Source organism: Convolutriloba macropyga, chromosome 2, assembly GCF_964194025.1.
Source record: "Convolutriloba macropyga chromosome 2, txConMacr16.3, whole genome shotgun sequence".
In the NCBI taxonomy this organism is placed as follows: Eukaryota; Metazoa; Xenacoelomorpha; order Acoela; family Convolutidae; genus Convolutriloba; species Convolutriloba macropyga.
Window position 1 is genome coordinate 3,453,288 of NC_134469.1, and position 16,428 is coordinate 3,469,715.

Here is a 16,428-nt window from a genome sequence, read left to right on the forward strand (position 1 = left end):
TTTTTTTAAATTCGACTCTGAGTTTTCGTAATTTTAAATGAAATTTTGAATTTCTTTTTGAGGTTTTACTAATTTTTTGGAGTGTTATGGCATGAACTCATTGGCTAACAGTTCAATATCCTTCGTAATGAGATTTAAGAGAGCACATCTAGTGCTTTGAGTGAGTAACAGCTAATGGCTGTTAAGACTTTAAATATCTTTTCGAAAATTTTTTCGAACATTAACCAATCATAAACATATTATCGTGAACTGTAAGTCAGTCTCTGTGATGACAGCACCCTCTTCCGTCCTAATGCAACCAAATTTGATCTAGTAGGCGGTTTTATCTTCTAACTTTTAAAAATATGACTTCAATGACACAAGATTTCAAAGTTATAAATTTTTTTCGGTTACTTCCGTATTATTGGTTTCTTTTGAAATCTTATCACATTATCCTAAAATTGACTGCTTCTATTGGCTTCAAAAAAACTTTCAGATTATCACAGATAAATTTTTCAGAGAAAAGCTTATGGTTTCATATGGCTTCGACCTTTCTTCTCGCACTTCTCTACTGAATTTTTGGTTTTTGCCTGATTTTGTTGTTGTTTTCATTATGATAAGACTTGTTGTGTTGTCTTATTGATCAACAGTGCATTACAAACATGTCAATACTCCTATTGAATCACATTTGAGCGTATTTATTGACTTCCTTTGAAATGTATTGAAATTAACGGCTGTTAAGAATTTCAAAGTAATTTTTCGAAAATCTTTTTTGAACATTAACCAATCTTGAAATTTTCGTGAACTGTTAGTCAGTCTCGGTATTGACAGAACCCACTGAGTTCCTACTGAAACTAAAATAAATTTTGTTGGCGGTCTTATCTTCTAACTATTGATTATATGACTTCAATAACACAAGAATTCAAATTTTTTTTAAAATAAATTTTGGATATTTTCGTTTTATTGGTTACTTTTGAACTCTTATCACACTATCCAAATATTATGCACATTATCCAAATATTATTCTAATGCCATTGGCTGCAAAAAGACATTCAGTGGACCACAGATGAAGTTTTCAGAGAAAAGTTAATGTTTTAAATGGCTTCGAAATTTTCTTATCGCACTTCTCTTCTGAATTTTTGGTTTTTGCCTGACTTTGTTGTTGTTTTCATAGTCATAAGACTTGTTGTGATCTCTTATTGATTATCAATGCATGACGAACATATTTTTCCTGCCATCGTGCTAATTCTGAGCGTAGTTTTTGACCTCCATTAAAAGCTTTTGAGGTTAATGGCTGTTAAGACTTTGAAAAGAGTCTTTTGAAATTTTTTTTTGAACATTAACCGATCCTAATCTTTTTTTTTCGCGGACTGTTAGTCAGTCTTAATTTTTAAAGGATCCTTTTTTATTTCTAATGCAGCAAAAATAATCCGCTTTGCGGTTTTATCTTCTACCTGTTAGTTCTAAAACTTTACTGCAACTAGTTTTCATAATTTTTTTTCAAATTTTCGGGTACTTTTTCTTATTTTTGGATCTTTTTGAAATCTTATCACATTATCCTAAAACCGATAGTTCCCATTGGTTTAGGGAAGACATTCAACGGATCATATATAAAGTTTTCAGAGATGAACTTATGATTTAAATTGCTTCGACACATTCTTCTGGCACTTTTCTACTGAATTTTTGGTTGTTGCCTGTCTTTGTTGTCGTTTTCTTCTTCAATAACTTGTTGTGAGGTCTTATTGCCCCAATTTGAATGGTCAACAAACTTTGCGTCCCATGGAGGCATAATTTAGCGTATTTAGTGGATTCCGTTGAAAACTAATGAAAATAATGGCGTTGATACTACGAGTTTTCTCAAAAATTTCGTGATTCTAATGCATTTGTTCATATTTGAGTTTTTGAAACTATATTGATAAGGAATACAAATCTCATTGCTGTTAAAATATTAATTGAACAAAGAAAAGTTTTTAGTGAAAAAAAATCATTTTTAATGCCTTCGACACTTTTCTCGCTCAATTTTTTTCCTGAAATTGTTAATTTTGCCGGTTTTTCATCGGTGTTTGTTGAACAATATGCGTTTTTATAAACGTTTTTTGAGTGGTCATTTTTTCCGCTTCCTTTTCTCTTCTTTCAGAACAATCGCGTAGTAACAGATGCGAATGGTTTACAATTGTGGCCCAAATATACTTATTTAATCTCTCAGTATAATTCCTTCATCTGAATTAGTAGAAATAAGAACTGAATTAAAAACATATATTAAGATGATAGCTAATGATTTTAATGGTCGCAATAGTTTGTGTTTTCGCAAATCGTTTCTGAATTTTTAGGTTTTTCTTTAGTTCGTTTCTACGGCTTAAACTACCCAAAGACAAGGCCTTTTGGTTTTGTAGTAACTTTTAGTAATTTATCAAGGATTATTTGGTTAAAAATCAGTGATTTTTAAGACTTTTGAAGTTTCCTGGTTTAAAAAATGTTGATTAATTTTTGAATTTTGCCTCATTGATTGTTCTCTTTGTTGACTTGTAACACACTTACTTGCCCAATGGAAAGTTAATCTTGCGAGATTAACTTTTGTTCTCGGCTAGAGTTACACTGCTAATGTATAGTCACCAATTACTTAGAACAGAATTCGAATTTTTGTTATTATAACAATGAATGAAAAAACTTCACCTTTTTAGATTAAAAATTGTTTTTTAGTCCAATTGCAAGTAGCACCAGCCATTGCTATAAGTAAGTATCTTGTTTAAGGTCTAAATATGGCAATCTTAGATGAAAATATCCCGGGGGAGGGGGGGGGGGGGGGGGGGTGGATAATATGGGGAATATGGGGGGGGGTTCTCGTTTTTTAAAAAATTTTTATGGTTTTTATGGTTTAAACTTTATATTTTTATATGGGAACGTCATATATTAACTGAGTTCTTAAGAATTGTTTTTGATCAGAAACAAGGTTTGATAAATCATCAATTGATTTCAGAAGTGGTTTAATTTGAATAATTATTTGTAGGAACAGAATTGTAATTGAGTTTATGTTGATTTGACAGAGAGAGAAAGATCATGCTAATATTGATGAGCAACGTTTTAAAAAGATGCTCTTGTTTTATTTAAAAAACGCTGGGTCTTTCCCATTATAGCCCCCCATGAAATTATAGCCCTCCATTATGGTATAATTACCATGTTTGGGGGGGCTATAGGTTATCTGACCACTAAGCTGGGGGGGGGGGGCTATAATGGGAAAGACCCAAAACGCGATACTAAGACTTGGTCTTAGAATTGGTCAAAAATATATTTTAGCTCTGATTGTTTAAATACCCCAGGACGAAGTCTCGGCTTATGAAAAGACTTCTAACGTGTCAGAGGGGAGGGGGGGGGTTGTTTTTGATCGATTTTTACCCAATAGGGGTCGCGGACGGTCTTTTCATAAGTCGAGGCTCTGTCCTGGGTCTTTTGAAAGCTGAGCCAGACTGCAGCCTTCATTAATTTTATAAATATAAGGGGTGTATGTTACAATTATTTAGGATGATTTTTAATGTATATTTTTCTAGCATGATCTTCAATTAAATAAGCTATTATTACGCAACAAATGACGTCACACTTTTCGCTGACGACAGGTTTCAACGACAGTTTCTTCATCCGAACTCAAATCTGATGACTCGTCTTCAGTCGAAGTACACGAACTCTCTTCGGTTTTCCGATTGTGCTCGGGTTTGCTTTCGGCTCTCGTTTTCGCATTTCCTTCCGGGGTTCCAGCTGAAGCACCTTTTTCCGATTCCGTCTCCCCAATTGAATTTGTATTTGATCGTATTTTCTCAATAGAATGTTGTGATTTATGCGTTTTGTTTGCACTATTTGTTATTGTTATTGTTGCTGTCGATGTTTGTTGTTTATCGTCAGATTTTGAATTTTCAGGTGCGCTGGCGCAGTAATGTTTTCCATTTTTCTTGTCCGGCTGGTCTTTTGTTTTCTCATTTTCCTCCGGGGCGCTGGCTATTTCCCGCGTTTTGTGAGATCTTTTCAAACTTTGGTCGCTATCGGAGGGCTTTTGACTGTCTAGTTGACCCGACTTGACCTTCAAAGTTGAACTTGTTTCACTCGTTTCAAGGTCATTAAGTTCAACGTTGTTATCGGTGTCAATGTTATGGTTTGTGAAGCCTAGAAAAGGTACGTCCTCGTTTTGGGTTGACAATTGTTTGAGCGCCGCTTGGGATAGAATTTGGATTTCTCGTTTGCGTCTCTCGCGGTTCCGGCGAAGTTGCTCTTTTCGGGCATTTTTGATTTCGTTCAGGGCTGCTGATGACGAGTGTTGATGGTATCGGGAATTAGCCCGCTGGGGCGTCTCCTTAAGAAGGACATTGAACAAATCCTTCGTCGGGCTCTGGGCAATGTCCTAAAAAGAGTTTTAATTCTTGCAGGTTCTAAAATTGTTTTTGATTCATTCGAGCTCTATGTAATGAATTATTAGTAACCCATAGTCAAAATATATTTGCATTCTGTGTTTAGGATTGTTCACGGCTGTAAACCATAACCATGTAAAGTTCTCCGTGACCACGTCAAATTATTGATTATTTTGATGAGTGATTGCTGACCTGTGATTGCTGAGATTAGTTGAAAAGACAAAAAGGAGCAGCAAACGGGCAAAAATTAAAAAAAAGCTACTAATTTTTTTTTACGAAAACGAGTTATATCAAAGCTATTGAAATGTTGACTCGAAAAATTGAATTGTTGAAATCATTCATATATAAATAGTCAGATATTCTCATCAGATGAGATCTGTCACTTATAGGGATAAGTGACAAAATGAGACCAACAAACACGGGCGGAGTTGAAAACCACTAACTTTCTATTAGTGCCATTATAAGAAAATGCATTAAATTTCAAGTCATGGCCTCAAAGAAATTTCGGATCTTTTCCGTTTGTGCCCCCCCCAAGCTTAGTGGGTGCATATTATTTGCAACCCCCAGACGCACGTGCAATATTTTTACATAATGATTTACTATGTAATGACACGTGCTCTGTCACTGGGGGGAGCATAACGTACTGGGGGGGGGGGGGGGGCACAAACGGAAAAGATCCGAAATTTCTTGTCTCCCGTTGAGATGAGATTTTTCTCTAAAATCGCTACGTGAAAGAAAAACATAGCTGGCAGATTGCCAGAAAATAGCCGCATTAGATTCGTAGATCGGCAGTCTAAAAAAAACAGTAAAAAAGACAGTCCAAAAAAAAAATTGTCTTTTCATTGAATCTGTTATATTTTGATTAAAAATCTGTATAAGTTATTGCTGCCTCTATTAGCTGATCCCAAATAACCTTCATTTAGAGTGACACACACCCATTTGACCTTATCTCTTTGAATTAAAGTAAATAAAAGTCAATTTCAAAGTGAGGAAGTCATTTTTGAGAGTGAGGTAAGTCAAGTGTGACCAAAAATTTAATCACGCGAATGGACAAAAAAACTCGCTCCAGTAAGAGCGAAAAATGACGTCACGCATGCAATTCAGTTGAAATTGCTTGAACGAATGAACAAAAAGTGGCTGTGACGTCATATGGTCGTAACAAAAATCATGACGACGAAACAAAAAAACATAGCAGGACAAGTCCTGACGTACAATTCAAAGAATTTTCATTGACGAAACAGAAAAACTAGACTTAGAATGGACTATGAGTGAATTGAGAAAACCATTTTTTAAAAAATCAGATCAAAAAATACGAATAAAAACAGAAAATCAATGTCAAAATGCCGCATGTGAACAAAAAAACCGCTAGCGAGAATTTAAAATTTAATTCAAACAAAAAAATTAGGCCTAGAATGAGCTGTGAATGGATTGGGAAAACCATTTAGAAAAAAATCCGATCCAAAAAATTGAAAAAAACAGTAAAAATCAGAGTGAAATTGCCGCATGTGAACAAAAAATCACAACCGAGAAACCGAATTTTTGTTCAAACACCGTTTCCTCACTCTACTTTAAAATTAGAGCGAAAAAATTTCACGCCGCAAAACCACTCGCTTTTTCGCTCCATTTCCTGTTTCGGCGTGACCAAAATCACTACTCCAATTTGACTTCAAAAATCATGAAAATGTGTGAACAGATCTTAAAAAAGACAGCGTCCCAATACAATTCAAATTCTTTGACTTGTAAAAAACCAAGAGAAGGCCAATAATAGCCCCAGCTATCGCTGTGCGGCTATTAAAAAACAGGAAATGCAGCTAAAACCATAAAACTATTAACAATGCATGAAAACAGCTAGCGCAAAGTTGTAAAAAACTTTTAGGCATCAACTCAAAGACCCGAACAGATTAAATTAAGCCTCATTAGAAATCGGAGAAGTCCTAATGCTATTATGCCACCCACAGCAACAGGTATCAACAACAGACCGGATAACACAACAAAAGTAACAGCTACGGTCAAAGTTCAAAAAGTATGTTTATGGAAGCAAAAATATGGAAGCAAAAACTCGAAATCTAAAAGTGCATTAGCTATCAACTTAAATACTTGAATTTATTCATGAATGTTCAATTGAAAATAGTAGAAAATGTCAACAGTGATCCTAGGGAAACCAATATTAAAATGAACGATAATTATTAGCAAAAAAAATTTGGAAAAGATAGTGTTCGTGCCAAGGACAATGGTTCATCTAATTCTAAGCAGAAAAATCGATTTCAAGCAGCAGATGTTTGAACAACAGTCTCATTGAAAAATAGTCTAATAGAGGTATAAATGTTAAAGGTATAAATGTTAAAGGTGTTGGAGCTGAGCTTAAGGATTAACAAAATTGCGTAGGACGAAAACTATTACTGTGTTCTATTTTTATCCCGATTATCCATCCCCTCAGCGAGGAAACTGTATATAGCAAATCAGAAACAGCCACGTATGCCACGTCATCACAAAAATTGTTAACAAACTGAACAAAAATAAGAACTCATAACAATCTCAATATCTTGTCAGCCTAGCAACTCGAGCTAGCACATAAAATCAGCAATAAAATTGTTGAAATAATTTAGTCTTGAGCAGTATATGTGTTACTGCGTCTTGCAAAAAACCTAACACTTGAGCAGTATAATTGTTAAATTGATACTGTCTTGATACCAAAAATTTGTCTTGAGCAATAATCTATCAAATATTGTGTCTTGTATCGAAAAGGTCTCGAACAGTGAATTCAATTTTCTGTGTCCTGTTTTCCAATCTTCAACTTGTGAGTACTCTGCAAAAATTGCAATAGACATCAAGGATTAAGTTAGAAACAAATTCTTCATACCACTTCTCAGGCATATATTTTTGCCTTAGATTTGTTTCAACAGAACGATTGAACTGGTAAACATAAAGAAATCCCGTATTGTGTGATCTCTGGACCCAGTTCAATTAAGAAAAAATCCACAACTAAGTTAGTTAAATTAGTTAATGCAACGGTAAGTACAGCAGAACGGATATACAGTTACAAAAACAAACTGCATAAACGAAGTATCCGGAATGATTTTGTAACCACTCAGAACGAACTGAGCGTTGTAAAACTTTCTTTGTGAAACACAAGGAGAGCAGCCGTTACATTTGGTCCGCCGACCCGGACAGTGGAATAAACTGCTGTCCAACCCATTTGCTAAAGGCATCAACGAATAAAGGAAAACTCAACAGGCAATTCCACGACGCAAAGCTAATTAGGCAAAGTGCATTAGAAGTTGAATATCACAGCTTAATTAAAGCAAATAAACGAATGTACTGTAGGGATTCAAGCTGCAGTCCCAAAGTACAAACGAAGTGACTCCGTCACAGAGTTAAGACATTTTGCAAAAACAGATTAGCAACTGTTAACAACGACTCGACGAAAAAACTCAGGAGGGCCAGGAGCTAATCAGAAACAACAATAGATCAAGCAAACTCAAGACCATTTATCTACAGATACTGAAGATTGACGACTCTTATTACAATTTTTCTCGGAAGCGAGCAAACACTCTTCGTGATCCCGAATTGTTTGAACGTTACGAAGAACAACGATTAAATTTCTTACAAACATTAAACGCAGATTGGTTACCATACATTCACGGAGAAACAAATATGACGGATCAATAGAATCAAACCGTTCAATTGACAAGCGATGCAGAACCAACTGTCGCTAAGAATTTAGAGTCTGTTGTAGGAGTTTCTCAACGAACTGTTAAAAATGGAAACCCATACAAGGGCAACGATTCAAAGGCGCCCTCTGAAAAACGAGCTAAAAAGACAGAAAAGCTTGCGGCTTTAGAGAAAGACTTTGAATCAAAAATGAGGTTGAAGAAAATTGAATTCTAATTGAAAAGGAAGGAGCTTGAAATGGAGATGCAACTTTTTGAAGAAGGTGCACTGAAACTGGAATACGAGAAAGAAGCTCTTGACGCAAGAGCATCAGATTCTGATGAAAGTGCAGCCCCTAGTATTCGAAGTAGATCACCATTCAATTGGAAAACCCCGAAGAACAAAGATGTTTCCGGTTGGCTCGATAACTCGGATAAATTCTCCAACTTGCACGATTATAGTTTTGAGCGTGCGAAAACCAGGATCGACAACAATTATCCCAGGGTAAGCTTCAAACGCGAAGGTGTACTTAAGTCACGGTCACCAAATGGAGAGCGTGCCAGCGCAGCTAGGGAACAAGACAAGTTTAAGCGTGATAAACTAAGCAGTAATAGTCAACTACCTGAGTTGAAGTTGAGTTCATTCGACGGAAAACCCCTAGAGTGGCCGGAGTGGTCGAATATGTTCAGAACAACGGTTTACCATCGTGATATGCCTGACTCAGAGAAAATGAGCCACTTGAAAACATTGTTGACAGGTAAAGCAAAGTCAGCTATATCAGGAATGGGCTATTCGGGAGAGTTTTACGCTCAAGCGTGGGAACTCCTGGGACGGAAGTTTGGGCGACCTTACCTAATTGTCGACGCTCAGCTTAACATATTGCGCAAACAACAACCAACTCGAATGCACGACTCAACGGCTATAATTAATTACTCAATAACAATCAGCAACCTAGTTAATGTACTGAAGCAATACAATTATGAGGGCGATCTGCGTTCGAGTTCAACACTGCAAGTGGCAATTGAAAAACTGCCCCCAAATTTGAAAGAAAAGTGGTTCTTCTTCGTTGACGAGTGTCAAGAAGATAGACCCGATCTCACTCTCCTTGAAAAATGGTTAGCTCGAATGGCTTTTGTCCATGAAGGAAAGCCATCAACCAAGAGCGAACGAAAAGAAGATGATCGACCAAACGCTAACAAGGAAAAACAATTCTTAAAATCGTCAAATATTAGTGCGGGTTCGAATGCGAACGGAACGAAGCAAATGCAAAACAACAACTCTTCATTAGCGGACGGCACTCATAAAATATGGAACTGTCCAATATTTAAGAGTAAGAATGTCACCGATCGCTATGCGGCAGTGAGAAAAGAACGCTTATGTTATGGATGTCTGGGGAAGGGCATGCAATCAAAGATTGTAAAGTCCGCCCGTGCGGTATAAATGGACGTACCAAAAAGCACAACAGACTTCTACACTCTGAAAACCAAATAGACGAGGGTAGTCACGCAGTTAATGTAAGAGCAGCAACAATCAACCAGAGTAACCAAGTTACTAGTTTTCTTCAAATAGTTCCGGTATTGGTTCAGCGCGGTGGTAACAGGTTGACTACCTACGCTTTCCTCGATAGTGGGTCAACAGTATCATTCATCGATCAAAGTGTCAACGACCAATTACAAGCCAAAGGCACGGACGTTACCTTGAACATAGCTGGCATACATGGAACGCAAGATTTGAGGACAGAAAAGGTTCCTATCACAATAAAGGGACTACATTCATAGGTGCATCCGATTGAAGCGTTTGAACACCCATCAATCTCATTGGGAAACACAACATATGACTACAAGGAACTGAAGAGCAAATTCAGACACCTGAATGATCTCACTAACAGAACATTCAACTTGATGGAAGTAGGCATCATACTTGGACAAGATGCCTACGAAAATCAACGTCCATTGGACTATAAGATTGGAACACGAAGTGAGGCTTTCGCCTTCTTAACAGAATTAGGATGGGTAGTCAGTGGTCCCATGACAGGCAAGCAAAGTCAAAATGTTTGTCATTTTGCCTTCACAGAAAATGTGAAAGTGGCAGAAAATATCCAATCATGGTGGGACATAGAAACTTATGCTTCCGAAATAAATGTTGTAAGTCAATCAAAGAAAAAGAATCAAGCTCATAGGTTTCTAGAGAGCACGACAAAATATACAGGCGAGCGGTACGAGGTGGGCATGCTCTGGAGTGAACCAGAATCCAATCTTCCAACAAACAATTACGGCTCAGCCCTTGGTCAGCTCTACTCACTGGAACGAAGATTCCAACGTGACCGAAATTTAAAAGTATTGTATCAACAGTCAATTGATACAGATGCGGAAAAGGGATTTGTGAAGATCCTTGGTAAATCGGAAGTCATAGGCACTTTCGGAAGGGAATGGTATTTGCCACACCATCCAGTACTAAACCCCAACAAACCGGGTAAAGTTCGCCGTGTTTGCAACGCTGCAGCAAAATACAAGGACGTATGCCTAAATGACAAGCTGTTAGCCGGACCCGATCTACTACACGGATTGATTGGAACACTATTCAGATTTCGAGAAGGACCAATAGCCCTAACCGCAGATATTGAATCGAGGTTTCTGCAAGTGCAAGTTCCTGAACGGGATAAAAGCTGCTTGAGATTACTGTGGCGACCAACAGTGAACGAGCCTGTGCAAATTTACGAGTATGAACGTCATGTTTTCGGAGCAAAGAGTTCACCAACATGTTCCAACTACGCTCTGAAGCAAGTAGCCATCGATAACGAGGACGAGTTCCCAATTGCAGCAAAAACAATCCAAAACAACTTCTACATGGACGATTTCATCAAGTCAGTCGAAAAACCTGAAGAAGCAATCAAGGTTTTCAAACAACTGCAACCTCTTCTCTCAAAACATGGATTTGAACTGAAGAAATGTATCACCAACAGCGACGCGGTAACCACCGCAATTCCAGAGGACTTAAGATCAATCAGCAAAACAAAGCAGGTTGAAGTAGAACCCAGCCAGGAAGGGTAATCGGTGCTTGGGCTCCAGTGGATGATTATCGATGATAGTCTACAGGTTTGTAGAGGTACAAGCAAAGAAGTTGAGACCCCAATCACCCAAAGGAAGATCTTATCTGTAGTTTCTTCAGTGTTTGATCCTCTTGGACTGTTTGCACCATTCAGTGTTCATATGAGACGACTCCTGAAGAGCATCTGGAAAAAAAATGGACAAGATTGGGACAAGTCAGTGGAACCTAACGAAGAAGAGGAGTTTCTGAAAAGGAAAGACCAGCTCCCAGAAGTAGCAGAAACCAGCATTGATAGAAGATACATCAGCACAGCCAAGGACAAATGGGAACTTCATGTGTTTGCAGACGCATCTGAAGACACAATGTGCGCAGTGGCCCACCTACGTTCAAAGCCCAAAGAATACTCAGCAGACTTAGCATTTGTAATCGGAAAGTGCAGCGTCCAACCGATGCGACACTTTTCCATACCAAGCTTGGAACTACAAGCAGCAGTGATGGCGGTGAGACTTAAAAAACAGATAGTGAAGGAACACGAAACGAAGATTCACAGTTGTAACTTTTGGACAGACTCAACTACTGTTCTGCAATGGATTTATAGCTCCCACCGTAACCAACAGGTGTTTGTTGAAAACAGAGTAGCTGAGATTTTGGATACAACTCATGTTTCACAATGGAATCATGTGAGTGGTATTAACAATCCAGCTGACATCGGGACATGAGCAACCAATGTTGACGAACTTAAGAGAAGCGAATGGCTGACTGGGCCGGCCTGGTTGAAGCAACCAGAGAACGAATAGCCTGAACAGGTGAATTTAACATTTGCTTCAGAAGAACAAAACGACCAAATGGTCTTCTCAGCAAAGGTTGAAGAGAAGAAGCCGATGATTCAGTGGGAACGATTCAACAATTTCAATCGACTTGTAAATACAATGGCCTGCGTACAGTGCGTATTCAAAAAACACAAACAGGCAACAAAAACACTAAGTGCTGAAGAACGAGAGGGTTCACAAGCAGGCATCATCAGACTACTGCAGCAAGAACAGTTTGCTGAAGAGATGAAATCTCTCAAGGCTGAAAAGGAAATTCTAAAAAACAGCAAAATCCTCCAGTTTTTCCCATTCATAGACCAGCAAGGACTTAATCGTGCCCAAGGCAGAATAGGTAAAAGTTAATTGAACTTCGAAACCAAGCATTCAATACTGTTATATTGGAAGCACCATGTAGTTGATTTATTTTTGTGAAATGAACATAAGAGTAGTAATCACGAAGGTACTGAACATGTCAGAAACATAGTTCAGCAGAAATTCTGGATCCTAGGCATACGAAATGCTTTGAGATCGATCAAAAACAAATGCATTAGATGTCGAAAGGGAAGAGCTCAAACAAAGGCATCAGTAATGGCAGATCTACCTCAAGAACGATTAGTCTCATCAACAGTGTTCTCGAACGTGGGCGTAGACTATTTCGGACCATTCACAGTAAAGATTGGTCGAAGAAACGAAAAGCGTTGGTGCTGTCTGTTCACATGCCTTACTGTACGAGCGGTACACATAGAGATTGTACCAAAACTAGACACTGATTGTTGTCTGAATGCAATTATGCGATTCATTGCTCGAAGAGGCAAACCGGTCAAAATGATTAGCGATAACGGGACAAACTTCATTGGAGCTGAAAAAGAACTGGCAGAGTATATAGTAGCATGGAACAAGGTGCGAATTGAAGAACATCTGATTCAACAAGGAATCAGATGGAAGTTCAACCCACCTGCAGCACCACACTTTGGGGGAGTGTGGGAAAGACTGGTTAGGAGTTGCAAAGAAGGCAATGTATGCAGTGCTGGGCAATCGATCAGTCACGGAAGATGTTCTGTCGACCACGATGTGTCTTGTTGAACAAACGTTGAATACTAAACCGCTGACACAGGTCAATTCTGATGCTACCGATTTAGAAGCTATTACTCCACTTTCTACTTAGCAACAAGAACCTTTGATTACCGTATCTATCAGGTGCAGAGCAATTTGTTGATCATAGAAAGCTCTTCCGACAAACACAAGCTTACGCAGACCTCATCTGGGACAGATTTCGCAAAGAGTACTTGCCAACGTTGAATAGTCGAAATAAATGGCAGACCACAACGGACAGAAGTCTTCAGCAGGGTGATCTTGTGTGGTCAGTGGAAGACAGTGACAAACGTGGATATTACAATCTGGGTCGAATAACCGAAAACTTTGAAGGGTTCGACGGAGTGATTCGAACATTGAAACTCCGAACAAAAGATGGATACTACAAGAGGCCCGTAGTGAAGCTCGCTCCAGTACTACCAACTGACGATGATGTTTTCACGAAGGAAAACAGGGCTGGCGATGTTGGAGCTGAGCTTAAGGAATAACAAAACTGCGTAGGGCGAAAACTATTACTGTGTTCTATTTTTATCCCGATTATCCATTCCCTTAGCGAGGAAACTGTGTATAGCAAATCAGAAACAGCCACGTATGCCACGTCAGCACAAAAATTGTTAACAAACTGAACAAAAATAAGAACTCATAACAATCTCAATATCTTGTCAGCCTAGCAACTCGAGCTAGCACATAAAATCAGCAATAAAATTGTTGAAATAATTTAGTCTTGAGCAGTATATGTGTTACTGCGTCTTGCAAAAAACCTAACACTTGAGCAGTATAATTGTTAAATTGATACTGTGTCTTGATACCAAAAATTTGTCTTGAGTAATATTCTATCAAATATTGTGTCTTGTTTCGAAAACGTCTCGAACAGTGAATTCAATTTTCTGTGTCCTGATTTCCAATCTTCAACTTGCGAGTAATCTGCAAAAATCGCAACACGCACATCAAGGATTAAGTTAGGAACAAGTTTTTCATAACACTTCTCAGACATATATTTTTGCCGTAGATTTGTTTCATCAAAACGATTGAACTGGTAAACATATAGAGATCCCGTATTGTGAGATCTGTGGACCCAGTTCAATTGAGAAAAAATCCAAAACTAAGTTAGTTAAATTAGTTAATGCAACGGTAAGTACAGCAGAACGGATATACTGTTACAAAAGCAAACTGCATAAACGAAGTATCCGGACAGATTTTGTAACCACTCAGAACGAACTGGGCGGTGTAAAACTTTCTTTGTGAAATACAAGGAGAGCAGCCGTTACAAAAGGTATAAATGTTAATAGTATAAATGTTAAAGGCATAAATATTAAAGGTATATTGGATCTGTCATCAACTTGGGAAGCAATCAGAAACTCAACTTGTCACGAAGAAAATTTGAAATAGGCTCTTACAGTTTTCAATTAAGTTCTTTAACTCATACATTGTTATTTTTTATTTGGAGATTTTAGATATCACTTTTTCAAATCTGCTTGTTAATCAAGTATATTCTATTCGCTATTTCATGAGATCGTTGATTCGTTTTGTTATTTATAAAAATGTTGCTAAGTAGACTAGCGTAGGCAAATTTTGAAAAATCGGAAAAGCGAAATATTTTGCAACTGTAAGCCTCCATTTTCCCTGAGAATACAAAAATTTTCATAAAGCCTCCTCAGCGATCGAGTGACTTGCAAAGAAATTTTTTGACTCTGGGTATCAAATTTCCTAGCCCTGGAAAAATATTTTTAAACACAAAACACTTGCATCTTTCAGCAATGAATGCGAGGAATTTTTTTTTTGAAGAATTGCGGTTTTTAGCGATAAATTTTTGTATGAATACCGATTTCCGATTTTTAGCAATGACATTTTGTTTTCACCGCTTTCAGCTCTAAAAACAACAATTCTTACAACAGTTCAGTGCATTAACTGCAACTCTTATATTTTAAGCGTTGACACCTGAACATGGGGTTTTATAAGTCAACCCCTGGTTAAGTAAAACCCTGGTAATTCTGACTTTAATCATAACTTTTATTTGTCTCGACCAGTACCTCGACTGGTAGTAGTCTTACCTCACAACTAGCGTCTTCAGATGAGAAGTTAGTCCTCTCGGGAAAGTGTGAAAAAGTAGACGAATGTTTCATGTTAGCAACTGTTCTGCTTCTGCGACTGGCTCCACCTCCTGATTTCAAACTCGACTTCGTTTTCAGAATGGCTTTCTGAAGCTCTGCGTGTGATATAGTTCGATCGTTCAGATCAGAACAGGAACTGCTCTGTGATTCGTCTAAAAGGGAGTAACTGGCTGAAAAGAGGTTTTTGTATTTGTTCAATTCACGTTGAGACTTTTGTTGTTCGTGTAGAGCTAGAAGTTCGTTTTCCTAGAAAAATAAACAAAAAATTAGAGCTGAGAGGACCTTAACGTACTACCCCAAGAACCAGCGTCTAGTTGATTACCATTACACAACAGCCCTAGTAATTTGGAAACTTTTTTGGGTTTACTATTGGCATTCAATGCAAGCAGAGCTCGACCGGAACGAACTGGCGCAAAATCAGCATTTTTAAAAACAAATTTGACATTGTTGTGTAAAATTTCTCAAAGCCGACATTGTTGACAAAACGTTTGCAAATTTGATATTAATTTTGCTGAATTTTGGAAACATTTGAAAATATGCCTTTACTTTTTTAACTAGGGTGCTAGCCGGTTATTACAAACGTTTGGATCAAGATTTGAAGCAAAATACACCCCTTTTTCAACTTAAATTTCTTTGACATTTTTTAATAGGTAATTTTTTGATATTGACTAAAAAAATTGCATCCCTATTTAAAGTAGATAAAAACTTATATCTTCGATTTTTTGCTCCCTAAATCTGCTCAGGAAAAGCCAAAATCTACAAATGTTTGCCGTTTAATAGAAATGAGTCAATTTAAACACGAGGATTGGTGAAATTTCTACTCACCCTAATGGAAAGTTCAACTTTCTCAACGATGGAGTCCACACTTTTCAAAATGACCTCAAGACGCCAAGACTTGGTTGTCGAAAGTTGATCCTCCGAATTGTTGTTATTGTTTTCGCAAAAATAGTCCAGCACTTCCCTTTCGATCACTCTTAATTGGTCCAGTTCTTCTATCCATCTGTCGCAACTCGATTTCATCGTCTAGAAAAAAATAATAATTTCAAAAAAATAATAAAAATAATAATTTCATTTTTGTGCTAAAATTTCCTAATAATTCACAACCCACGCCGAGATATGCGACCCCAGTTGGCTCTGCCAGTACCCTCTTCAGTCGCGGACAGGGCTGAGTCCGGTGCGACCCGAAAACATATTCTCGACAAGAGATGGAAAATTGTTTTTCCATGAATTTGATCATAAACCAATCCTAAGACTATAAATAGGGAACTCAGAAGTTTGTATAAAGCTAACTATACCACCCTCTTGCTGTTTTTTCTTGTACTGGCTGCGCTGGTATGCCAGTAT

General features: G+C 37.7%; 2 protein-coding genes across 2 annotated transcripts in view; both read right to left on the reverse strand.

Moving 5' to 3' along the window:
* Positions 1-3,283: 3,283 nt before the first annotated feature.
* Positions 3,284-16,129, reverse strand: LOC142335066 (uncharacterized). The gene is made up of 3 exons (XM_075383401.1): positions 15,910-16,129; positions 15,025-15,330; positions 3,284-4,366 (listed from the first exon to the last, which is right to left on the reverse strand). Exons 1-3 carry the CDS (start codon positions 16,102-16,104, stop codon positions 3,569-3,571), a joined length of 1,299 nt encoding a protein of 432 aa, XP_075239516.1. The 5' UTR covers positions 16,105-16,129; the 3' UTR covers positions 3,284-3,568.
* A 34-nt stretch (positions 16,130-16,163) lies between these two features.
* LOC142335567 (uncharacterized) overlaps positions 16,164-16,428 on the reverse strand; it is an 88,751-nt gene continuing 88,486 nt past the window's right edge. The window contains exon 11 of the mRNA XM_075384106.1: positions 16,164-16,173. Within this exon, the coding sequence (XP_075240221.1) occupies positions 16,164-16,173 (10 nt within the window). The remainder of the gene's footprint in view (positions 16,174-16,428) is intronic.

Excerpts from the sequence above, each read along its gene's own strand:
- LOC142335066 (XM_075383401.1), bottom strand. The coding sequence starts at position 16,104 with ATGAAATCGAGTTGCGACAGATGGATAGAAGAACTGGACCAATTAAGA. Across the intron at positions 15,331-15,909 it reads AAGTTGAACTTTCCATTAGG|GAAAACGAACTTCTAGCTCT; the intron begins GTGAGTAGAAAT and ends TTATTTTTCTAG. Across the intron at positions 4,367-15,024 it reads CTGAAGACGCTAGTTGTGAG|GACATTGCCCAGAGCCCGAC; the intron begins GTAAGACTACTA and ends AACTCTTTTTAG.